Below are 26,817 nucleotides of genomic sequence, written 5' to 3'. Positions count from 1 at the left end.
TGTCAGACCTCATCTGGCAGAATCTCTGCCAATCATCTGGAGCAGCTCTGCAGGAAGTTTTCCCTTGCATTCAGGAAGGAGCTTGCCTGAAGTCTTGGTGTGTATAGTATCTACAGGCTTGATCTGTTGTTACTCTCATTTGCATATGAATTTGTGGTCAATGTTATAGAAGAGCTGCTGAGTATTTCAAGTGCTAACAGATTTGCAGTGTTCAATTGGTTAAATTGAACTATATAATCAAATAGCCTATTGATTAAATGATCAAGTTTTTTTTAATACTCTAAAGCATGTAAATCCAAGCAGGCTGGGCAACATGAATTTTCAAAGTGAGCGTGCTTTGGAAATACAATTCATGTGACTGATGCTGGTGTCCCTTTTTGTTTGCATCACAAATACTGCAGTGAAAAACTTGCTGCTGGGAAACTTGGAAATAATGATTCCAGAGGCTATATTACAGAGTACTCATAACAGGCAAGTTTGGTATTTGTAAATGTAAACATTTGCTTTGGGAAATCTGATTCCAGCTGTAATCCAATATGCATGTTTCATTCTTACAGATAGGAGAGAGGCAATCCAATTAGCCAATAGCTGTATACCATGTGATATATGAACCCATCTGAAACCGTTTGAATCTAAATACCCACCGCAACTGCTCAGGGACTAATAAGGAATTATCTTTAACTACACTCAAGAAATCATTTTGAATTATGAATATAGAACCACCTGAATCTGCTCATGACCAGGAAGACTTAAATTGAATGCATTATTTAATACAAGGAACTCACGCAACATTTGTAAACAGTGGTGTATCCTAAGCAGTATCTTCTGCATCTTTTGTAGCAGTATGTGGAGGTATTCATTAACAAACAGCACATAGTAATCGGGACTCTAAATTTAAAGATCATCTTGAACTAGAGGAAGTAGTACAGCAGGCTTAAATTTCTACCTTAGCTGGGGCAACTTCAAAAGTCTTGAAATAAATGAAAAGTCTTGAAAAACAGGAACAAGTGTTTCTATAATCTCTGTAGTTCCTGGAGAGAACAGCCTGAAAGGTTTTGAAATTTATGTCAGTGAAATAGGAGGTTCTTGTTTACTGCTGCGAAAGAAATTCATAGGTATTAAAGGAGAAACATCTGTGTCCAAAACACCTGAATGTTTTTATCTAGATAAAAAAGGCAACTTCTAAAACTCGTGTTTTGCTCTCCTTTTCTATACTAGTTCCTTTTGTATGTTATTTTTGAAAATGTATATTAGTATTGGTCAATGACCTTCCTCAATGGACACATTTAGTTCCCAGATGTACACATGCTGCAAATAGCTCACGCCTGTGCAGTTCTGCCAATGCCTCCTAACCTTGACAATAAGACTTAAGTGGACTGGAAGGGAGGCTGTCAAGGGATTCCTGCCAAATAGCTACAGGCTGCAGTCTACTGAATGCATCTTGTATGAGTACCCTGAGCATACCTGGAGTTAATTTTTCGTCTCAACATCATGCTTTTATATGGAAGACCTGAGACAAAGGTATTATAAATCTCTATTCATGAAATGAATTTTGAAGATCTGTGTTTAAATGTAGTCATGATTAGCTTTTTTCACTCTGTGTTTTGTTTTTTTCTTTTGTTAAATTTTTTTAACAAGTTTAGCCAATGTCAAGGGAATGACAGAAAACTGATGCTGAACATACTGTCTCTGGAGATGTGAAAGTTAAACCTGTCCTATACCTCACTGCAAAATGGCAGTTCAGGGAGCAATGAAGTCTTTTCATCAGATAAATATTTTAGAGGCAGACTCCAGTAGAAGCCTGGGCTGAAGTAGTAGGAACTCTTATACGTGAGAAGGACTCATGTCTCAGAAGATCTTCAAGATCAGATCTTTCTGGATGCTGTTGAATTGTAGCTGATTTAGAGTATTATTATTGCGCTCTCAGTAGGCAGCTAGCTCTGTATCTGTCTGATTTCCTTAACTCACCTCTCAGCCAAAGTAAAGAATGTGGATTGAAGGTTGCAGCACTGATGTGAGACTGCTGCAGTGCTGCACCAGAATTCACCTCTCAGCCAAAGTAAAGAATGTGGATTGAAGGTTGCAGTGTAGATATGAGACTGCTACAGTGCTGCACCAGCAATCACACAGAAACATGTGCACTACTGCTACTACTACACTACTACTTTGAGCAATCTTGTTGCCACAAACTGAGGATGACCTGATTTCCTCTACCTTCAGTGAGGGGCGTCAGGAGACCTATAATGAATTTTTTAGTGACCAGGACACTCACTGAAAATGTTTGTTCAGAAGTAGTCATTCAAATGTGATATGCTGTCAGTCACAGCTTTTGCTGTGCTACTTGTTTAACTGCGTAACCCTTCATGTTTTTTGAGGCTGAGACAGATGGATTTGCACTCTGTATCATTGTAACGTTTTGTAAAAGCAATGCCATGATTAAGAGCACAGATTTCTTCATTTGTTGTACACGAATATCCTGTAACTTCAGAGGAGAGCTACAGGAATGACGAGGGTGTTTTTGACACCCCTAGCCCACCAAAATATAGTGAGATTATCAATGGATTACTTGTCCAGAATGTCACATCCTAAAAGGATTAGTAAAGTGAAATTGTTTGACTAATTAAAGCCACAGGTGTGAGGAAGCCACCATTGCTCCCTCAACATTTGTCAAGCAAGGATCATAAAAGTTGTATGAGGATGACATTTTGTACATTTGTGATGCTGTATTTTTATATACAACTTTTTAAGATTTATAGTCTACATTTAAAAACAATAAATTAATCTCACTACAACCACATTGTTCAAACTTACATTCATATATTGATGTTTATCAACATTGATTTTGTAACACCCATAGTTAGAAAAGACAGTTTATTTAACAACTATACATTTTCTGTATGTATGTTCCTCAAAAGTTGTACAAGAGCAGAGGACTTTACAGCGTGTGTTTGTAATATATCATCATCAGGTTAATATGCTTAGGTTCTTTTTGTGTGTGTGTGGCTATCCTGAATCTTCTCATAAGGGTTGTTAAACACCTGTGAAGATTTTAAATTCTTAAAACAGAGTATTTCAGGGGAAAAAAAGAAAAATATTTTTATAGGCATTGCATGACACTTGCTGGATTACTATATACTTTTTTTTTAAAGGAAAAGTGAGAGTACAACTATGGCATGATGGAAAATAGAGCTGTTTTTTCAGAAATGCAGAGCGTTGAAAAGCATGAACTGGCATTTAAATGGAAAGCCATTAATGAACAGAGCTCTTTGCTTCAGATCAGGCCTTGGACAGGAAAAGTGTGAGTCTGGAATTGTGATACATTTTTTATCAGAGTACAATACTCTTATGACCAAGTTCTTCAGTTATTCCACATATGGAGGCTTTAATGTTAAATACCAGATTTACTTATTTGAGGATATTTGACCTTACGCAGCATTTTGACTTAGCAGACTGATACAGCAATGCACTGAAATCACAATACAAATACAAATGACACTTAGCAGACTAGAGCAATTGAGTCTACAAATGAATCACAATACAAACATGATTCTCATTACTAGACTCTTATGATATGCTCACTGTCACAGTGCTGGGCATCCCCAGTTGCTCGGAAGGAATGTGGACTAAAGCCAGCTCAAGCCTTTCTCTCTTCAAACTTTTTGTTAATTGCTCAGCTTTGGTACTGTGTTGGGTTGAGCCACATATACTCTCCCCTGTGCTGGTCTAGCTAAATCAGGAAGACATTGACACTCTTTTACTTCAGTTTTGATTAACTGTTTGAGAACACGCATTCGCACGACCAGTTGATCCACACAACCGATATAGCCATTTATCTAAAACAAAGGCTGCCCATTGGTCCCTTTTGTATTAAGTTCAGCTTTCTTTGCAACAGTGATGGTCAGTGGATTGCGACTGAATTGGGTGGGAAAGTGTCTGTATAATAATGCGTAATATGTTTTCAGATGCAGACAGAGGAGTATTTTTACATGCATCTAGCTATGGAAAATTTGGGAAAATAGCCCAAATATATATGTATTTTTTTTTTTCCTGGTGAAGATGTTTCATAGTGAAACATGTTACTGTATCTTCTGCAGATAAGAGTTCATTGCCACAGTGGTATTTTTCTTATATGTGAATCTCCAGTTTAAAATCTTTTGACCTTTCTAAAGTCAATCACAAAGCTCCTGTTGGGGTCACTGGAGGAAGATCTTACTCTTAGCACTAAGATACAAAGCTATAGGACGTTCATCTAAACAATACATCCTCCTGGAAGTACATATTCCATTGGAGTCTAATGTTCACTAATATAGAAACTTCAGTATAATTTAATTTAGTCTCTTAGAGATTTTATTCTGTTTACAAAAACATTTTTCATATATATTTGAAAAATTGAACTGTTGCAGACAGAGCTGAACTTCATTCACGTGAACTTCATTTTGTCTGTTTGCCTGCAAATAGGTATAAATTGTAAAACAATTGAATAGACTTGGGGCTCATTAGGTCTTCATTATAAAGAAATTTTTTTATCAGATCTTATGTAATTTTGTTATCGTAGAATTAATACACTCATAATAGAAAACGTTGTACATTTCATCTTCAATAAGTAAAGGAGCCTGTTACATTTCAGTAAGTGAAACATAAATGCCACAGGTCAAATGAAACAATGTTTTTCATGCTGTTGGCTTATTTTAGATAATCCCTACAAACATTGCCGTGCATAAGGTGCGACTGTGCTTTCGGACTGATGCATACGTATGTCTTCAAACTCCTCTTTCTCTCCAAAGCAGAAAAGTGATGTCTAAAAGTCTCACAATATTTATAACTAGGGTTCGTCAGTGGAATTATGTTTGCTTTCCTGTGGTATGAATATCTAGTCCCAAAGTAGGAGAACATTGTCCGGTGCTGCCCTTCTAGCAGCTGTCACCATGAAATGCTTAGGAATAATCATTTACTGATGTGTGCAGTGAACTGATGAGACTTGAGGCTGTGGAGGTGGTCTTGGAATTCCTCTGTGAACAGCCATTGAAACTCGTGTTCCTCGGAGCTGCTCTCTTCTTACGGCTGCCGTGGGTGTTGTCTCCATCATTAGTGTCGAACACCACTGTCATGCTGGACTCCATTCTGGACACAGCGTATAGGCTACTTTGCCGGGTGGGATGAAACCTGGCTGCCTTGAGCTCCAGCTCATCATAGCTGGACACCTCAATGAAGGGGCACCAGCGGAAGGCTCGCTTGAAGCCAGCTCGGAACCTGGGAAGAAGGATGCTTGGTGAAAGCCTGTGCTTGCGACAGCCGGCCACAGGCCTTCATCTGAAAACATATACCATGCTGACAGGACACTGGCTTGGCTAATTATCTTGCCCCTAATCCTGTTTGTGGTGAAGTTAGTGGGAGTTTGCTTGACTAAAATCTGAGTAGGGTAAAAAAGACAGTGGTAACAGCTCATTTGTTTCTGATTTTCTATATACTTTCCCTGCATTTTAACATTAGTATTTTCCTGATACTCAATGTCCCTTCTTTTGCTACTGCCTAAATAAACAAACACCAGCTTTCATAGGACTATCTTCACAGAAATCATTTTGATTTGACTCATGATGAAATCTGCACCTATATTTTCATCTTCTCTCAGCAAGAACATTTGTAGCATTCTTTTCTCTAAAATACTATCCCAGCTTCCAAATTCCAATATCCCTTCTGTGTTTCCCTCTCTAAAGGACATGCTTAAATGGGAATGATGTAATGACTAATAATTGCTCATATAAAATATTTGGAATATAATTTGGAATAATTAAAGAAGATCCTAGAAGGTTAAACACTGAATGTTAATGGTGTATAAACAGGAATTTTCAGGCTTTAACACATTCGTGCTTGCAATATTCATACAGGGTTACTTTTCATTTCAATTCAGAGACAGAGATTTACTATAAAGACTATTATTACTTTTTGTGTGCATACATTTCCAGAAGTTAAATATATTAGTAAAACAATTTGCTAGATATTTAAGTGTAACCTGAAAAGGAACACATTTTCACCTAGACCTAAAACTTATCAGACTTTGTCACTTGTCTTGCTTCTCTTGCTTTTGTTTCAATAATCAGCTGTGTTGTTTATTGTGTCTGTAAGCTTTTTGGAGCAATGGTTCAGCTGCCGCAGTGATGACTACAGATAAAAATTTAGATTAAGTTTTCAGTGAAAGTTGACTGATCTCACAAAAATAACTTTCTTTCCTCCTCAATTTTTTAAGTTTGCCACAGAGCTGTCACGTGATGACAAATGAGCAGGTAGCTTGCTATTCAGCATACCACTGTTTAGATGCAGTCCATGTTGTGAAAAATACAGGCAGAACCTCTGATGGAAATGGATTTAGTGAAGGAAGCTGAAAAACCTAAACATCTTTAGACTGCATTATTTTTTGTCTTGCCTTTTATCCTCTTTCTCATTCAGGGCATGGTTTTTCTTCATCTTGAAATAATGCTCTTTTATCTAGATATGTAAGTAATATCCTAATTAGTCTGGAAGATGAAGCAGGGGATAGGTGGTGTAACTCTGTCTGATACTAGATCCAGCAGAGATAACAATACTGGATGAATTGATCTGACTCCCAGCAACAGGCTGTATTTTCCTACTGCATGAAAAGGAAGCAGATGTTCAAGCTTCTTGATTTCAATATAGAACTTAATTATAAGAAAACTTTCACCAATATTTCATTCTTGCATTAAATTCTGAACAAGGTGGCCTTTAGTGTGTCTCAAAATTATGACATTTTTGTTCAATTTGTATTCTTTAATTCAGATGTTTAATTTTGCAGTGTAGGAGTGTCAACATAAGCTACATCAGAAATACTAATTTTTTATGAATAACATCTTTTGTAACTGTGCCATAAAAAGTTTCTGAAGAAAATGGCATGTTTTAGAGGGCTTATGGTAGTAATTGAGAAAATATGAGGCCTCGTTCTTCCTCGCCTTTGATTTTGCAGGCACTGGACACCCAGTGAAATCTAGTTTCTGTTGAAATTAATGGAAAATTTGCCCTTTGAGTTAGGATTTCATTCTAGCATACTAAAACTTTGCCTCTTCTTTAAACAGTTGTAAATGATCAAAAGGAGCAAAAGGCTGTATGAAATCAGGCATTATCTTGACATTTTAGAAGACTATGAATGTTAAGCACCATAAGCTATCCTCATCAAGGAGGCAGACACCAGTGTTTTTACACCAATAAAAACTCAGCAGGATTTGGTCACTTCATTTTCAATTAGACTCCTTTTGACAGCTATTGCATGATCGTTACTGGGGTTTTATAAATATTTAACAAAATTGGTATAAAGTTTGTCAGCAATTAAAGACACTGGCTGCTCATTCAAAAGATATTTCAAATAACATTTAAGATTACTTATTCAGTACTGATTCATACTGACTGAGTTTGTGAATTAATTCAGTGTTCTTCATGGTCTTTATCCAGTAATACTAGAAGAAATACTGAAAAATAGGATGGCCAGGATGATGTTTGTTTAGATCCTGGTTCTACAAGCTGAAATGAAAAACATGAGTTCATTCTGCAATCCAGTAGTCTCAAACTGCCAAATATCTGTAAAATCTCACCAAACTCAACAAGTGCAGTGCCTTTGAGATTCAGTGTAATGCGTTGCTATCAAACAGTACTAAATTTACTATTGAGTAATGAGAATATAAATATTTATTTTATTAGCCTGTTACAGACCTCAGAGCTCAGTAGAAATCTAATGGTGAGGTAGAAAATACACAGTAAATCACATTTCATATTATATTCTTCCAGCACTGCAAAACAAATTTGTGGCTACAATTAGTTACTGAACATACAGATTGTACTATATGTCACTAATGACTGTCTTTACTTCTTTATTTTAATGTTTTGCAAGCCAAAAAGTATTAAGCTGCTATAGATTTTAAATTTTGTATATGGAAATGGAAGGGCTGGTTTCTGAATACTGAATTTTGCTCTCAAATTTTAAGTAGACCAAAGAGTTTACTGGAAGTGCGCAATTGTTTTTTTGGGATTCATTTCAAGTACAAACCTAAAGGAAGTTTTTTGTTTTGTTTTGTTTTTCTTTCCCACTAACTGAAAACTATTCAAGTGAAAATTCTTAGTCTTTTATCCCGTTTAACCATTTATATTCTCATTGCGGTTATGCATACCAACTCTTTCATAACCAGCTCTTACCTCTTATTAAGACAGCAGTAGATAATGGGATTGTACATTGTAGAGCTCATGGCAAGCCAAAAGCTGGCCAAATAGATTTGCTGAATGTATTTCCACCGATTTAATTGTTGATAGATCCCAGTAACTATGAAGTAAATGTGGTAGGGCAGCCAGCAGATGGCAAATGTCAGCACAACCACAATCATCATTTTTACCACCTGAAAGAAGGAAGTAATAATGCTATTTTATAATATACATTAGCCTTTTTTATTTGGACTAGCATTTCAACATCCATTAATAGTTCTCTTGCATTTGATTATTAAAGTTAGTCAAAGCAAAGATGAATATGCCTTTATATAACTTCCCTTTTAATCTGACTTTCCTAAATTTCTATTTCTGTTTAGTTTTGGGGTTTTTTTGTTGTGGTTTTTTTTTTTTTTTTTCTTCTTCTTCGCCCCCTCTTGGCTGGAGATCCTCCTTTTCCTAAGGAAAATAACATGAAAATCTTCTCTAACTTCATTTGTATTGATTCTTCCCAAGAAATGAATTTGCTTACTTATATTTGGCTATCTAAAATATTACTTTTTTCTGTACACCTAATCATGGAATAAGGTTACAAGGTGTTTTACTTGGACACCTCATTTTGGCCTTTATTGACCCTGGTGTCTTTTTCTGTTGTGGTCTGCAAGTATATTCCTTGTCCCCAATTATTAGATGTGGTTTGAGCAAACACTGTCGTAGGAAATGAGCAACTGCAGTATCCTGTTTAATTTCAGAAGCTAACAATTTCCTTGGCTGGTGATCATTATTTGTTGTTTTCTGCAGGCATCATAACATCTGTTAGCTTCCATAGTTTCCATTAAGCACTAATGAAGAGGAGCTCTGTTTTGTGCTTTGAAACACAAGAAGAAAAGTTGCGAGTCATGTAAAATTTTCACTCCTGTCTTTTCCTCTTCAACTATGTCAAATACTAGCCCAGCTACCATTTTCAACACAGTATGTCACACGTTTACACAACAGATTTTCTTTTTGTAGGTAAAATGAAACCAGACATGATAGGTCTGTGCTGGGAGGTCGCTTGTTCGTTTGTACTGTGAATACTGAGGAATAATAGGGATTGCTGTCAACAGTTCCTTTCATTTCTCTGTACAAGGTGCCATTGCCTACTGTTTGTAGTTTTGCCGGAGCGGGGGGGGGGGGGGGGGGGGGGAAGAGTGCTGAAATTTCTGATACCTACATGTCTTAGGTTGATATTTTTATAAAATTTCAGCTAACGTAATTAAATCATTTTACACATAAATGTCATGGCACTGTCCTTAACTCACATTACATCTTGCTGTGGGAAGCGAAGCAATTTTTCATTTAGTATCTGGCATCAGTTTACAAGCTTTTCTGCTGGCTGGGACTGTACTGTACAACATTTTACTTAATGCGAGTGCTTATTATTGCTGATACATATACCGATCATCGCTTAAAGATACAAAAGGGACATCTGGCCACATATAGAACAACATAATTAATATTTAGTTCTTCTAAAGCACTTTTCACCAGTTAACTGTAAATCATTGCAGAAGGAAGATCAGTATTAGAAGGGAAGGCAACGAGTGTACATCTGTATGTCCATATCTAGGCATGTGTAGATGTATATGGGACTGTATATAAGACGTTTTTTGGGGGAGGGAAGAGGTTGTGACTGTATGTGAATAGACATTTCTGGACTAAATTATATATCTGAAATGATGCCATAAAAATATGTTGTCAAATCACAGTCTACCATTAAATGGCATGTCTTTTCTACTCCTTTGGACATAACTTCCACTATTCTTCTGCTGGGGATTTACGCCTGTGCCTTCCACAAATTGTGCAGGTAGAAGACTTAACTCCATAGTTTTACCACAACACTTAAGCTCTCTGTCCATTGATTTACAGGTGCACTTTGCTTGTTGCTGTGTTTTTATACCTGCCAGGAATGATAAGTATTACTTCAACACCATTCAGGATTTCTGTAATTTCAGAACACTTGAGAGTCTAATTACTTGCTTTGATATTTAATTAGCAAGTCTTGCAGTACCAGCTCTGCACGTGAAATTATTCTTAGAATTATTTATCATATCATAGGTACTAAATGGAAGGATTTGAGGCTTGATTTTTGTCTCCAAATTTTCAAAGTGTAATCAGGCAAATCCATATTTATACTGAACATTTCATCTGTACAATGCTTAAGAATTGAAACAGTGGCGCTTTCCAGCAATAAATGTAGTTTAATCCAGTTGAACACTGTGCCGCTCATGCCCCAGAGCTGCTAGAAATAGCAGTAAGAGTGCAGGTTGCCAGTTTGGCATACTAAATTGAATTAACAACATTTTCAAAAGAAAGTTTTTTGTCTTTTTTCTGACATCCAAATTCTTATTGGCCAGTTTTCAGTGTTATATCGAAGGGCAAGGCAAGCAGTGCTTCACAAGTCTACTTAAAGTTCTCCTAAAGCTAATAAACCTTCACAGGCTGTACAAATAATAGCTTTTTTTATTTCAACTACTGCACTCAGAAATTAACACAAAATTAATTAAGTTTTGGTTTAATGCAAATGTAATATTTCAGGTTTTCTTCAGAGAAACAGAAATCCCAAATAACTATTTAAAGTATGACCCAAAGAAAATCCTCAAGTAAAAATTTTTGTCACAATTTCAGGCAATTTGATTCTTATTTTAAACCTTTTAACTTGTTTTTTTAAAGTTTTTAAATGAAAAATGCTAAATCACCCCCAGAAAATAACATCTTTTCCTGCAAGGTTACTGCTTAGTTTAAAACAACACACTCATCTTTAAAAACGGTGAAAGCAGCATAAAATTTTCTTCTTGGTGTTTCTGTCTGGAAATCCATGATTAAATATTAAGTCATCATCATCATGGAAGCAGAAATTTCTGAAGCAAATAGTTAAACTAGACAAGCAAAAGATTATTTTAGATGACCATTAGTGTTTGATTTAATTTGTGAAGTAACACATCACTGGAATGACAGACAGTGAGGCACGCTATGTTCTTAATCATTCAGGTTTGCAGCTGTTTTTTGTAAATAGCAAAAATTACCTAAAAATTTAAAGGATAATTTTCCTCTTAGATAAGGCTGTATCGGTCTGAGTTTCACTGAAGTGAATGGTAATATACTGATATATGCATGTTGAAGGGGAGACATGCAATGGGGTTTCCTTATTAATGTGTAAAGTAGTTTTTCCTGGAACAAAAAAGTGCTCATTTTTCCAGCAAAAAGGGACGTTTAAGAGAAGTCAAGGTTGAGTTGTCATTCTTTTGAGTATTATGCACTCTTTTGAGTAGTACAGTGCACTCGTGTTACCTGAGGAGAAGTGAGATGTTGCAAGTCTGTGTGGCATAAAATTGTTTGAAACACAGGGCGGTTACAGTTGAATTTGAAGTCAACCACAGAAGTTATGAGACAAATCAAAAAGCACTATTCTGTCCTTTTTTCATCAGCTAAGAATGAGTATATGTTGGCAGAAATGGAGGAAAAGAAGAATAAGAGGAAGCTGAAAAGGAGGGAGATTATTCCCAATTTCCTTTCCTCTTTCAGAGACAGTGATGCACAGTATGCAAGGCCATACCTTACAGTTTATGGCTGCGGTTCTTGTCCATCCCCTTGGTCTTTCCAGTGTTAAGTTTCATTTCTTGATGATAGCAATAACTATGAACAGAAACTGCCTTCAAGGTCTATAAACTCAGGGCACCTTGATTTTACTTGGTATAAATCCTGATGAATGAGTGCCAGTAAACTGTTAAGCTCAATTAGGGCACAGGGAAAATAAGTGAAACAGGCCAAGTATGAATTTGTCGCAAAAGCCTGGTCGTCTCTTCCCAGTACACTGTGATGTTTCAGTAAAGAATCTCCAATGACACCTTGCAGGTTCAACTGCAGAGTATTTTTGTTTGTTTGTTTGGAGTACTTAGACCTGTGGCTCTGACAATACAAAGTTCTTTCATTTTATTTCTTTTTAATATGCCTGTTCTGCTTTTTTTTTTTTTTTTTTTTTGAGATAGTACCATTTTTCAATTGCTTTCTCCTCTGTTCTGTGTTGCACAGAATTCGTTAATAAGGGTGTGCTCTTGTGCGTTAGGAAGCATTTCTGAAGCAAGCAATCTAGAAAATGACTGAATTCAGTTGTGCTTAATGTCTAGCTCTGTTCCTGCCATCATTTCACCATGGACATTTCCAAAATGTGTGATTGCAGTGAACATCACCAACCTGTGTCCCAGTGGCACTGTTTTCCCCTTGTGTTCTGTTCAAACTCCCTTTCTGTATTGTAGGCAGCATGGTTGGAGGAAAGGGTTTGGTTTTTTTCCTCTTCCAGGACTTTTGTTAAAATGAGTTGTACTGAGCCTCTCATTTGTGGAACCTTTAGGCAAGTCTTGAGGCTAGATTTGGAATATGGTGGAAAATCAAAGTATTTTATATTTTGTTTTTTGTCAACATGTCCTGCTGATATTTATGTACTTCTGCCTGAGAAAAACTATGTCTATGAAAAAAGTTAATTTATGTGCTTTGTAGTCTTGCCCGGTGCTTTAAATTCTTCGTCTCTGAGTAAGAAGCAATCTTTCATTAATGAATGATATGTAATGAGAAAAAAAATTATTTGAAAGAACAAAATAGACGTAAGTTCATTGGAACTGGAGTTTGCAGGTTTGCTTTTGTTGTGAAACATTTGAAGCAGTAAAATTGAAAAGGAGATAACAGATTCCACTACACTTATAAAGAGAAGCAAATAAATTTTTTTTTCTTCTCCTGTTTTTATTCTGCATGAAAAATAGCTAGAAAAATGAGTATGATTGAGATGTAGCATTGAGAACAGCTCTTGAAAGATTAGGAATAAAATATACTTTTATGAGAGACTCAGTTGATGCTGGGGGGCTATAGCAATTCACATTGCAAGGTATCGATTTGCCGTCAATACCTAAGGCCTAGGCTAGGGAATCATTTCCTTTTCGATCTGCTCTGCAGCTTCTTATTGCCTTTCTAAGTCATCTTTGATATTGCTACTTATACAAGGTCAGGAATTTCACTTCTGATTTCATTTGTGCCAATATCACACACCATAACGTCATTAGTTTCAGAACTTTTACTTCTAGGTGTTATATAGATGTAAATGAGAAGCAGAGCAAATACTTTAAGAACCCATACATTGTAAGAATGTCTTGGTTTACCCACTCATGGATATTATTTGTCCACATGAATACAACTTAAGCATAGTTCACAGATGATATCTGGGAGTCATAATGTGTTTCTCTTTCTGCTCTGTGCTCTTTTGGAAGAAGTAAAATACCAAACTAACATTGTACAAAGTATTTCTCCCAACATGTTAGGATGCAATCAGTAAACCCACTTCCCAATCCTGGGGACATACATGGCACTTGTGTACTAAGCACCAGAGAGAAGGGAACACCATTATGTCTTTTGCTTCTCCGCAATGCTTAGTTGGAGTAAAGTATCTTTTGCAAGAAAATTAGGATTCAAAGGTAACTCTACTGGAATTAGTACAGAGATAGGACTGCTTTCTGAGATACTAAGTGCTGTGGGTTTTCGTATAATTTTGACAAGCTCAGGGATTTGCTGTGCTCTTCTAGCCCATAGAAAGGATAGATTCTTGATAGCTGAAGGAGGTACACGTTTAGGAGGAGAAAGAATCGGAGATCTTGGAATTCTTTCAGTCAGGTAAGGTACTTGTCAATTCCAGTGCTCGACAAATCATTTTATTCTTCTGACTTATACTTTCCTTCAATTTTTTTCTCAGTTGCTTGAAATAAAGAAACTACTTTTCATTTCAGTTTGGATAATCCCTTGCTGCAGACAGAATTCACAATCACTTTATTTAAGTGGTAAAGTTGAATAAGATATTCTGTTCTAGTATGAAGTGGCTTTGAATCAGATTGCTGCCTTACAAACGCTAAAATGCGTCGCCCGCCCCCCCCATCCAAAGCAATTCTAATATTTTTCATGAGTGGTCTTAGCTACTGCCATTTTAAAATGATATTTTTCTAATGTTGCATGGAAAACAGCTTTGACAATGACTTTATGATCCTGTCAACATGTCAAGAAATATCTATTCCACTGAAGAAAGGGGGTAAATCTTTTGCTCAGGCTTTTTTTCATTGAGAAGACATGATTTTACAAGCATCTGATTGGGGGCAGGGAAGAAAAGTTGCCACAAGTCTTACATTACTTTATCTAAAAGAGATGTCTTAATTTCTCACAAGAGATTGTTAGATATTAGACAATATGCTCATGTCTGCTGCTCAAACTAAAAGAGGTTTTTTTCTGTAACCTAAATGACAAATAAAGTTAGGTTGCCTTGTATCATTGCCTTGGTCTTCAGCATGGAGTAGCATAAGAAGTTTATGTTCTTTAGAAAATGACTCTGAGTGGCTGTTGTGGGATCGGCATTACTGGATATGGTTATCCACCTGAGATTTAGTGCTGAAAAAAAGTGAAAAAGCTGACCTAGTGCTTTTGTACTTAAAATTCACACCATCACTTATTTTACAATAGTTTCCTTCTGTAGATATGGCTTGGAATGAGTGGTGGGGCACACTTCACTTCTGTGCTTCCAAGCGGAGATGAGATTTGGTGTGGGGGAAACAAAATAAACCTATCTTCTTTTGTTTTCCCAATAAGAGTAGTTGGTTCTTAAGTCTACTTTTTGCCACAATTCTGAAAATGGTCTGAGACTTCTAATCCTCATTGAAGGCTCTTCCAGAACCTTGCCAGTGTTTTAACACTCAGTTGAATTTTCCAGATAAGACTTCAGAAGAATTGGCACGTGTGAATTTTTTCTCTTGGAAACCAGACCTTATACTGAACAGTGCAATAAACAAATAAGGCTATGCTGAATTATGCCAGTGAATTATGCAAAAGTATCCCTAAACACGGTCTGCTTTATGTGAGCTCTATCAATGGAAACTGCCCTCTTGAACTTAAAATGAGATGCGTACCTTTTGATTATCTTCAAAACAGGAGCACAGGCTCTTATTTCATAGGGAAAGCCTACAGTCCTTTAGATTGTTTTATTTTCAGCTTATTCACTTAGGTTAATTAAATAAGTGATTTATATAATTAGAAACCATTTTAATGTTTCCCATATTTCTTTATAACCTTGGCACAGGGACATCATGGGAAAGAATGCAGATTATTTAATCTATAGTTTGAAAAACTTTTTTCTTCTCTTTTCTGTTGATAGGAATAAAATTGTGTTGCCTGAAGGTGAAATGATTTATTCCTAAATTGTACTTGTTTAAAATGCATGGCAAAATTCTGTTCAGAAAAACAAAAACAAAAAACAACCACCAAAAAGCAGTGAAAGCTATTCTTCTATTGCCATCATAATTATGCATTTGCAATGGTAGTAACAGCTTTCCTTTCAAAGGTCAAAGCAAAAGTATTTATTACCAACTAAGAAAAAACAAACAAACAAAAATGTCCCCCAGTCCTATTTTAATTTAACTTGAGTTGAGAGGAAACTGTTAATGTCAGTGATGCCTGAGGCATATTTTGCATTTGATGCACTTAGTTTATCTTTGTTATTCCACAAATGACTGTACAAGGCTATGAATTTTTTAGGAGAAGTAGACTTGTTACTCTCAGAACATTTTGGAAATGTTTGGTCAGTAAAAAGGTGGTATATGCTCTGGTCAATTATTCTTGCTAAAAAGTATCAGGAGCGCAATTGTCCTGACAGCATCTGCTCTTTCTGCTTTTGTACAGACATTTTAGCATTGCTTCAAGTATTAAAGTATCCACACTACTTGGCAGTAATGGTCAACACACTGATCATTACTGTACTGGTTTGATAATCCTGTGGAATAAGGTACAAGCTGACCCATGTCAGGGTGACTTAAACTGTTTCCTAGGAAACCTGCTCCAAAGCCTGTAGAAATCAAAGAAACTCACTCTGTCCACCCCAGAAAATGAGTAATAACAGAAGAGTCCTTTCAACAGGTTGTTTACAATGTTGCAGTACAGAAACTCCTAAAGCACGAAAGTACTTGAGTTAAAGGATGGAATTTGTTAGGTGAAGGTATCAATAGACATAGCACTGACGCTCCTCTGTGGGTAGGTGATAATTTTCACCTGTTTCTAAAAAGCACATTTGGAATATTGTAGGTTCTCTGCATTTCAGTTCCTGACACTATTTGTAATGTCTCTGGGCTGTTTCATCTGGTTTCCTCTTTGTGAGTTTATACTGTAGCAGGAGTTTAGTGAGGTCTCTCACGCTAACTCTTAAGGAAGTAGTCACATAGCCTTCTGCTTTAGCTCAGAAAAAGACATGCTGAAATTATGTTTTGTTTTTACGTGAATAGCAACATGTAATGAATGTAAAAGTGTGTAAGTGCAATACTGGAGCTGCAGTTCTGCTCTTGCTGAATGTGCAGGACTCGGCATTGCAGTCCTCCAAAATGACTGATCTGTGTCAGGTTCCCTGGACCTTTCACCACACAGGTGCTGGACAGCATTCCAGAAAGCTCAACAGACTCAAAACTCATGCTAAAATTAATTTGTTCACGACTTTCCTACAGGGACTCAATGAAGAAGGGGCTTCTTATTAGGTCTTTCTTATCTGTGTGTTTAAATATATATATATATATATAGGGCTATAAACGTGGTTGCAATTTGATATATGTAATGGGATAACTTTGACTGCAGATTAGATGAGAAACATTCAGAGACAACAAAAGACCTTTTGAGGTTTTCAAGGTTGGTTTGTATGCTGGTGAAAGAATTTGCTTAGAACTTAAAGAACATACTTTGTCCTGAACACAGGTTATTAAGGTTACCTGTCTGGAGGGTCAGGTCCCAAACTTGAACTTGGGGAAAACTACACAGAGGAAATGAGGGCTGTCTTAAAAAAACAACAGCTCCATAGTTTTAAACATGGAGACCATAATCTCCATGCTTAAAATTAAAATTTTGAAAAAGAGACAGATTTGGTTTTCATTTGTCTTTCTGGGAGGTACCTTGGTTTTATTATTAAGGAACGTGTATAGTTTAATTCAGCAATGCATTTAAAAACACACTGAGTTCGCTAACATTGCTAACATTGGAGTGGTTTGTTGAAATTTTTGGTCTGTTTAGTCCAGTGTTACTTCCATTCTTAAAAATATGAGGCATTACCAAACAGAAATTTTTGCCCTAGGACTATGACTAGACTTAATATTTCACATGAATTTGCTGCCACAAGTGATCAGAAATATAGAAATACAGAGGAGAAGCACCACAGAAATTCTAAGTGCACAATCCTGAGCCTACTCACTGACCATGCAGAACCAGTCTGTTAACTCTGCCCCTGATCTGGCGTTGTTGCCAGCTGTTCTATAAGAAAGTTTTAACCAGAAAACTTGCATCAGTCTGTCAGTAAATACTTACACTGTGCAAGGTTTATGCACAGTATAAAGCCATATTTAGAATTTACTCTTCGTTTACTCCCCTGTAGTTGCTGCTTGAAGCACGGACAATGAGTGTGGACTGATGTGTTCACAGTTCATAGCTGAGTTTTAGGAAAACTTGAGACAGTGAATGGAAGCTGGTACTGTTGCTGACTGTGCTGTAGCTGTTTGGTAGATAGAGAGCGGAGCAGGGCACCTTCCAGTAATTTCATTATATTTTTTATATATATATATATATGTATATATTTCATATATACATAGTTTTAATGCTGTTCAGAAAATGATCAGGAGGTCTGACTTTATTTTTACCTCAATAGGAAAACTTGTTCAAAATGTGGGCAAATTATTAAAAAGAGAACAAATTCCCAGAAAAAAAAAAATATCCTGAAAAGGAGAAAGGATGAACCCTGTTTTTCCAAAGTTCTAAGCCCATAGAATAGCTCTGTAAAAAATATTTTGGTTTTAACATGCAATAAAAATAATTCCCCGGTACCTCATGTCCCAGTCTTTCCGTAGGCAACTGCTAAGCATGTGAAGAATGAGACTATATAATGAAAATTATGATACACAACATTGAGAATTACTTTGCTGATTCCTTACATTTTCAATAGGTATTCAGTCCATATACTCGATAATGGAAATGGTTTAACAGAACTTTTTAAAACTTAAAAAAAAAAAAGTTGTCTCAGAGCATTGGTTATGCTGTCCTGTATTGCTGGAAAAAAGCCTCTCTGTGTGTATGTGTTGATTGTGCAAGAATTTAAGAATTTAATTAATGGTAAACAAAAATGCCCAAATCAAGTTTTCCTGTCACTACTCTGTTTGTATTCTTGCTTGTTTTTTTAATAGCTATGGGACTGTCTTACTTGTCAAAACAGGAAAAGATATCTTCTTCTGCTAGTATTTTCACCCGACAGATATTCATATGATATTCTGGACCTTATTACCCTTTTGTTTCTGTATTTTTTTGTTTTTCTTTTTTCTATTTATTTTTTTATTTTTTGTTGTTGTATTTTTTTATTTTTTTGTATTTTGTTTTTGTTTTGTATTACCCTTTTTGTTACGCTTTTGTTAAGCTTATGAGAAAATAAGGTAAAAAAAAAACACCTATTCTGCAAGCTTTTAACTGTAATAGCAATTACTTGCAAGTCGTGACTTTTACTATTGTGTTAATAGCAATCTGGTGAGTCTGGCAGGGTATCTGTCTTTATGGGTATGGGACAACTGCTCAAAACATTCGTGGAACACTAACATTTGCAGTCCGGTCCAATAATCTACTTCATGACCAGTGCTGGCTCACCCATGCAGAGCCATAGAGAACAACAGACAGAATTACCATCAGTGCTTCATAGGAAGCATGCTAAGAAGCATGCTACATCCCCTTGTGTAACTTCATCTACAGTGTTACAAAACCAGTTTTAGGCATGTGTAACTGTTCGTGAAGTCAGGCGCTAGCTTTATTAGGATTGATTTGCATTTACCATGTTAACAAGGATATTTCATACTTCCCATAAATTGTCAGAGTTAAGGATATCATAGTAAGAGGTGCCCTGAAGCAGAATCAGAGTAAACCTATCTTTAGTTACTAATTTTTGCAAGTAAATTTTACCTGTCACATTTCACTACTGAGCATGATTTGGGAAACAACTTTCCACTGGAAAGGTAGTGGAGAGAAATATTTTTTATTAGAAACTATTTAATACTAACCTCCCTCCAAATCAGGATATATTCTGTGTCAGTCTTGAGATTGGCCTCATTTAATGTATTTACTGAGAAGTTTAGTACAGAAGAATAAAAGCATGCCAAATAAGTTTGGTGAAAACACACTTTTGTGCAGCTTTGCTGCTACAGAGGCATAGCAGAGGAATAACTTGGATGTTGAAGAACCGCAGGAGCAGAAATGCAACTTCAAAGTGCTAATCCTATACTTAGTGTGGTACCTGTAGTGGTTGTGTCTCTAAGGGGGGGTCATGGCAGTGACAGATATCACAGAGCAGATAGAATCTGCTGGATTGGCGCTGTGCTAGTTTTGGGGATTGTTTTACACTGTTCTTTCACAGGTAGGATCATAATCGGAAAAATTCTGGGTTTTGCTGAATTAAGGACTAACAAAATTTTCTGCTGTGAGTTGTGGAATGAGCTGTTGTGAACAAATGAGGAGGAGACACGTATTGACTCATTACAGCACAACCAGGTCATCAGTTTAATGAAACAAATAAATGAGATATTAGGATGTTCGAGGTGAGGCTTTTTTAGCGGAGACAGGAAAGTGTTATTATCACTGTGCAGGATCATGGTGGGACTCCATTGCTGGCATTCCTTGTCTGGTTTTGGTCACTTGTTGCATACAGATGATGATACATAAAAGAAGACCAGAGGCACTTGTTTCAATTATGTAATGAATATAAATAAAGGCTGAGAGAGGATATGGCTATAAAACCGTCTGTAGAGATGGCACCAGTGCGGGACAATAAGTAATTAAGAAAGCTAACAGAAAATAATGGCATAAATAGAGCTGTCCATAAATAAATTTAGCCTGGAAACTGGAACTCTGGGAGTAGTGAGAGTTTTAGAACACTTTCCATTAGATGTAGTGATCCATAAGGCAAAATGGTTTTAAGATGGAAATCTAAGATGATATTAGAGGAATTCTGTTAGGGTTGCCTGTGATGACAGGTCTGGGGCTCTGAGGCTGGTTCCTGTCCTGTTTTCATTTAATATTTTAATACTGAAAGAGACAAACTGACACTCAAGGAATAAGTGGAGAAAGCTCTGGACACAGTTCAATGTCTTGCAGTGCCTGGCAAACAAGGGACGAGTTTGCTTTTGGAGGAGCCTTTAAAAGCTCCTGAGAATTCCTTCTTCCTGGGTTGTTTTTTCTTTAAGCAAGAAATGTGACAATGTCAAATATAATCACAGATAAAACTGATGTTTAAAACTTGCTGTGTCTCATTGACATGAAACCCTTCAAATGGATTTAATTTCTACAGTAGTTTCACAAGGTTTAAGATATATGACTAGGTGAGTCTAACATCAGAGGACACTGACTTAAAAGTATGAAATCATAAAGTTAGACTAGTTTTATGATAGGGAAAACAAAGACAGATTCAGAGCTAATCACTTCAGAAACTTTTAGTTCAATCCTTTGTATTTCATGTAGAGGAAAGACATTGTATAAGCATAACAAGCTGCCACTTTGGGTGGTATTTGTGTCATACCTTCAGCTGCCTAAGGAATAAATCAGTGGACATTTCCATGTAAGGACTGGAATCATTAAAAAGCATCTCTGGTTTTTTTTGGTTGTTGACTGACAACAAAGCAGTGGAATGTACAGAACTGATGCTAGCTGGGGTAAATTGTCCTTCAACCTGATATTACTTAGTTTTTTTCCTTTTTGAATATGCTGAACAATTCTTGCTAAATTTATGAATGGCTGCACAGAAGTATAGCTCTGGTTTTCCACCACGATAAAGCTTTGGCCTACAAGGCGCTCATAATGCATCAGCATTTTGGATAAATGATAATTTAACTGTAGCTGTATGAAATTTCAGATAGTCGAGGAATATAGTCATCCACACAATATAAGCCATAGTGCTAAGTCTGTTAGATCAGTAAGACCACCTGTTCTTAAAATAGGGTTTAATTCTCCAGCTGCTGCTTCTCTGTCATTTCTGTTCTAGCGTACCCCTATTTTATTTTCATTGTCAATCTCTGCGAAGTCAAAGAGTAGACCCATTTACAGAAGAGGATTACCGATGGACCAAAAAATTACACAGGCACCTATTTTTGGCAGGAGGTATATATTATTCATAGCAAATTGAATTTCTGCACCTCATTACCCCACGGTAGAATGGGTAGGTTGTTTCACTTATTGCTCTCAGGAACGTAAAATCAACCACAGGGAAGGGGTACCTTCCCACGGGGGAAGCGCACATGCTCCTTTGTGTATGCACAGTTCTGAAGTGGGCACCTTGTCAGTATGTAAGCAAAGTGCTCCTACATCACATGGCAGTCATTTCTGTCCATGAAGCACAAGCACAAATGAAACTACAAGGTGGAAACATTCATGCCCCATGCATACATAAGTGGTGGGAAAGGCACGATGGCAACATAAGTCTCTTCTGCAGTCTGCTGTTACACGGCCAGTTTGGATGAGCTGTAATCCAGATGCCTTCCCCCTGTGTTTGTGTGCTCCAGGATTTGGAGCATACATAACATGGAGAAGTGAATATTTAGACATATGTGCAGCTTTGGTAGACCATTACCTGAATAAAGGCCCAAAAATTCTCTGGTTATTACTGTCTGACTTCTAAAAAACATGCATAGGTGATGATTCAGTACAGGATAGGGTGTCAGCTGTGAAGATTTGGCTGTCCCTTGAAGTCTGTAGTACAAAGCTGTGTAGAGTAGTTGATTGCAGCTGGTGTTTTTAATGGAATTTAGGATAATCAAGTTATATTGACTTTCTGTTATATTAAACTGTTTGACTCCCTTATGCCATTTTGAAGATGGAATATAACATATAAGTTATTGGAGATCGGAATGCTGGTCCTCAGGATGGGAAAAGCTAGGAGAAGACAGCTTGCTTAAATAACTGGGAAGATATTGAACTTACCATGTCTTTGTGCAGTCCCCTGCGGTAGCAATTATTTTCCAACCTTGAAGAAGTCTGAACAAATGTCTAGGATAAAAGTGGAGTTTCAAGAGCATGTTGGCAGGAGATAGGAGGTCACAGGCAAGACAAATCCATGGACCCAGACTGTCAAAACATTTTCTTTCTTATGGCTGGCTGCAAACTTTCACATGACGTTTTATGAATGGGGCAGTATTTAACTAGTCTGTCTGTCTAGAGTTAGTGGTTGCTTGTTAACAATAAGGATCTTTAATTTCAGAATTACTTACCATGTGACATGTGAGTTCATAGTGTAATATTCTCATCACCTATTTTTGATGAATAATCTTTATATTATGAGTATGGTCTTGTTTTTCCAAACCTGTGTCAGCCTTTGTGGGTGCTCATAATTAATTCAGTGTTCCACGAGTTTTGATGCTACATTGTAATGTTTTGGGCTTTGACTCTCTTGGGTTTTGGTTTGGGTTTTTTTGGGTTTTTTTGGGGTTTTTTTTGTTTGTTTGTTTTTTGTTTGGTTGGTTTTTTTTGTAATTTAACCAAATCTGCCACTTAATAAACTACTCCACAGTGAAACAATTCAGCTTCTTTCTTTCATCCTGACCTGGTCAGCTACCATGTAATGCCAGCAAAAGTATCATTATTTCTAAGTATACTTTTCTTATTTTGTGCAATGTAGTATAAAATGTATATTAACATGACTTCATGTCATGTATTCATATGTGGTAAAAAAAAAAAAAAAGAAAAAAGGAAAATCTGCCTTTTTAGTTGCACTAAAAGTCAGTGAGAAGTCAGGAACAATATGCTGAACTATATTTTTATAGCTGTACTGCTATGTAAAAAAGGAACATAAGGACATAGGACAGTTCCTTCTGGATCAGACAGCTGTCCATCTGTGCTACTATTCTGTCTCTGACCGTGGCAGTAGGAGGTGCTGTTTAGGGAGATCCCACGAACCTGGCCGTTTTCTATCTTTCCTAATGCTGACCCAGCACCCAAAATTGTATTAGAGAGGGGTGCATCCCTGCTTCATCCTTTCAGTATCTATTTATGAATTTGTTGCCTGTTAATTTGCCTAATGCCTTTCTGAACCCTCTGAGATCATAGCATCTGGCAGGAGAGTGTGGCAGAAACTCTTTACCAACTCTTAAATTACCCTTTCTTAAAGTACTCTCTCTTCTACCTGCTTTAAACTGCTCTTCTGTTAGTTCTTGTATTTCAGGATTTGATGACCAACAGTTCTTCAGTCACTTTATCTACCACCTTCGTGATTCTGTAAACCTTGACCATCTCATCCCTTGGCCTCCTCCTCTCCAAACTGAGAAGTCCAGGCCATTTTAATCTCTTCATAAGACCTTTGATCAGTTTAGTTGCCCTTCTTTGGACTTTCTCTAAATTCATGTAAGTAAAAAAAAAACCAAAAACAAAAAAACCCCAACAAAACAAACAAACAAAAAAACCAGAGAAATACATGTGAGTCGCTACGTGTGAATTGCTCATGCAATAGTTCTTACAGAGACCATTTGTTCAGATCCTGTTCTGTTGCTTACTTCTGCAGTCTATGAAAGAGGGGAAAAGTTTCATGTAAGTATTTCAGAAAATTATTTAAAATTGTTGGGATGCCTTTTGGTAATATTTACTTGTAGTCCTTTAAGACTTCACCTGGATATTTCTGTTTATCTAGTAAAAGCTTTTCACGCAGTAATTTTGAGTGATTTCTGAATTTCCATGTAACTGTTCTGACCCTGACTTGGAAAAGTGTGTCCTGCTGTCTTACTTGATTTGGCTTCTCGCGCTACATAATATTTCAAATTCGTATTCAAAAGTGGTTCTTGTGACATCATTATTCCTCCAGTCCCACATTGTTTTGAATATTATTTTATTTTCAGGTGGAAGTCTTAAGTTTGCTACTTTTTCGTTTTCTCCTCCACTGTGTTACATATACTGTATTAACTAAGTAAATAGATGCATTTGACTGTAAATGGATATGGGATTTCTACTTTTGCTATATCTGTCAAAATATATATATAAAACTTTGAAAATTTCCTTATGTAGTTAGGCTGGTAAACCTGACCATCTCTTTAGTGATTCCTGTAATACTGTGAGTCACTAGCAAACATATAGGTCTTTTTTCTGGTTTTACATGCAAATTTGCAAAACAATTTTGATATTGGAAAAATGTGGCTTTTAATCAATCTTCATTGCAGTAAGAAGTTGAGACGACACCTCAAGCTGTGTTAGGAGAAGCAAAGAATACAGGCAGAGGCATAAGTATAGAGGAATAATGAAAATCACTGAAAAAGATGCGCAGTGATGTATTATCATAAAGTTAATAGTTAGAGGTAAGGGGAACTGTAAAGAAAAGATATAAAAGTTAAGGAAAGTATTTTCTGTTCTTCTATATTTGTCCTATTGGGACAAGGCAATGGCATCTTCTATTGAGAGAAACACTATTTTTTCAGAAGACAGTTGTATCAGAACTGCATCTCTTGACAAAGATAACAGTAAATGATTGATTTTATTTACAGTACATGATTATCCCCTCTTACAGGTTAAGTAAAGCTGGAAGAGTTTGGAACAGGAGGTTAGATAGAAAAAACAGAGTGTGGAGACAAGATCTGAGAGCAAGTCTCTAAGTATTTGCATTGAATGTAAAGAACACTTTGGCCTACTAAAACTGATAGTAACGTTATGAGCCACCTATATAAACTTCAGTTATGTATGACAGTATTGAAACTGTAATTCCACCTTGTGAAAATGGGAATTGCAGGAGAATAAATGATGTTCAGCTGAACATCAGTCAGTCTCATGCCAGCAGCTTTAAGAAGAATGGGTAATGGCTGCAAAGTCCCCACAGGTAGTGAATGTTCAGAAGTTCAAAAGACTGATGTCAGGCAAATTTAAATGGGTCAGTCCCTGAGACATTTGATCTGTCAGGAGAAAAAAAAAAAAAAAGTAGCGGTAGTAGTCTCATGCAGTTCTGAATTTCTAAAAATTTCCAAGTCTTTTACCCTTAAAGATACTAAGTACGACTTTGTGTTGCCCAGTCTGTAGTGCGTACTGTGAAATTCTGTGAATCCTTTTTTCTTTGATGTTGCTTTCAGAAGGATTCAGGGTGCATTGCACAGTCACACATACAAAGTGATGAGACTATTTATCGAACTACTAACAACTTTCTCAAGCTTCAAATCTTTTCTTGGCAAACATCGTTTCTTTTAAAGGTCTTACATGAAATACCATGTCAAACAATCCTAATCAAACATCCTTTGCACTGTATCATTGCATAATATGAAACATGTAGTCAGCTATTTTATATTTCTCCATCATTATAAGTGCAGCCAGTACAGACTTTCTATATCTCTAGATATCTGCATGCCAAATAGCAAGAAAAACAGATGATAACTTTGTTTGAATAAAGGAAAAGCAATAGCTCTGTTATCAGAGGTGGGCTGAGTGATAGTTTTATTTGGATTCCAGTCTATTAGTTCATCTCCATGAATGACCAATTACGATTCATCTGTCCAAATACCAGTTATTTCATAAATCCTGCCAGGGAGCACAGCAGTGGAACTGAAGAGCTGTCATGGAGCTCTGCCAATAAAGTCACCGATGCAGTTACAATATGTCTGCACATAATTCAATACCCTGGTTGCATGTGTTGAAGGCATGCATTCCAGTACTCTCACATTTAAAATCCTTTAATTAAGGATGCTACTGCTTGTCTCTTGCATATATTTAGAGTTCTAAGGAGGTGCTGTTTTTCAAGTATTCAAGGGATTTAATTGGACCCTTCATAGTATATAGTAAAAACCAGCATTTCTCTTCAGAGACCTTTAGTTTTTATGACGTAAGATGTTTATTTTACTTAGTCATTATGATAATAGGTGCTGAAGTTCTGGGATCTCCTTGTTCTCCAAGTTAGCTTTTAATAAATTTCTTTCCACACTTGCTTTTGCAAACTGTGCCTGTTACAGAAAATGATTCCTCAGTTTGTCTTTACAATCAGACCCTGGGCACCCTCCACTGAGTATTTGCTTCCTTTTTTTTCACTGGCTGAAAGGGCAGTGTTGGTAAAGGCATGGTGAATTGACCAGTGAAATCTTTTTCTGCTTATGCTCTGTAGGAAAGGTAATTTCATAACTTTGAAAATACACTTTTGGGTAAGTGACAACATGCATGGCAAAGACTGTAATGGTAGTGTTGGACTTCTATGGATAATGGTGAAGAGTGAAATGCTGATCTTTTGAAATGCTGTCGGCATTTCTGGAAATTTGGCAAATAATTTCACTTTGGGGCAAAGATGCAAAGCATACTGGTTAGTTTTCCATGATGATTTTTCATCATTTTCTTTCCGTTCACATTCCAAATAATCTTTGAACTGTTACAAGGCAATAGTAGTGATAATACTAGTCAAACTGCATTTTGCTTCCTTAAGAGAGGAATTTTACCCTCTTTACCCTCCTTAAGAGAATTTTACCCTCTTATAAAAGCTATGTAAAAGTGAAATTAAATAACACCTTTGGCTTCATAGGAGGCATTGCACGTCATACTGTAAAGCTGCCTAGGCAT

At 36.5% G+C, this 26,817-nt stretch overlaps 1 protein-coding gene across 1 annotated transcript in view; it reads right to left on the bottom strand.

The window, feature by feature from the left end:
* Positions 1–4,934: 4,934 nt before the first annotated feature.
* TACR3 (tachykinin receptor 3) overlaps positions 4,935–26,817 on the bottom strand; it is a gene marked incomplete at both ends in the record, with an annotated part of 37,758 nt that continues 15,875 nt past the window's right edge. The window contains 2 exons of the mRNA XM_082316500.1: positions 4,935–5,250; positions 8,197–8,393. Of these exons, the coding sequence (XP_082172626.1) occupies positions 4,935–5,250; positions 8,197–8,393 (513 nt within the window). The remainder of the gene's footprint in view (positions 5,251–8,196; positions 8,394–26,817) is intronic.

Source organism: Platalea leucorodia (assembly GCF_965183815.1).
Source record: "Platalea leucorodia genome assembly, chromosome: 6".
In the NCBI taxonomy this organism is placed as follows: domain Eukaryota; kingdom Metazoa; phylum Chordata; class Aves; order Pelecaniformes; family Threskiornithidae; genus Platalea; species Platalea leucorodia.
This window is presented reverse-complemented; position numbering and strand designations above follow the sequence as displayed.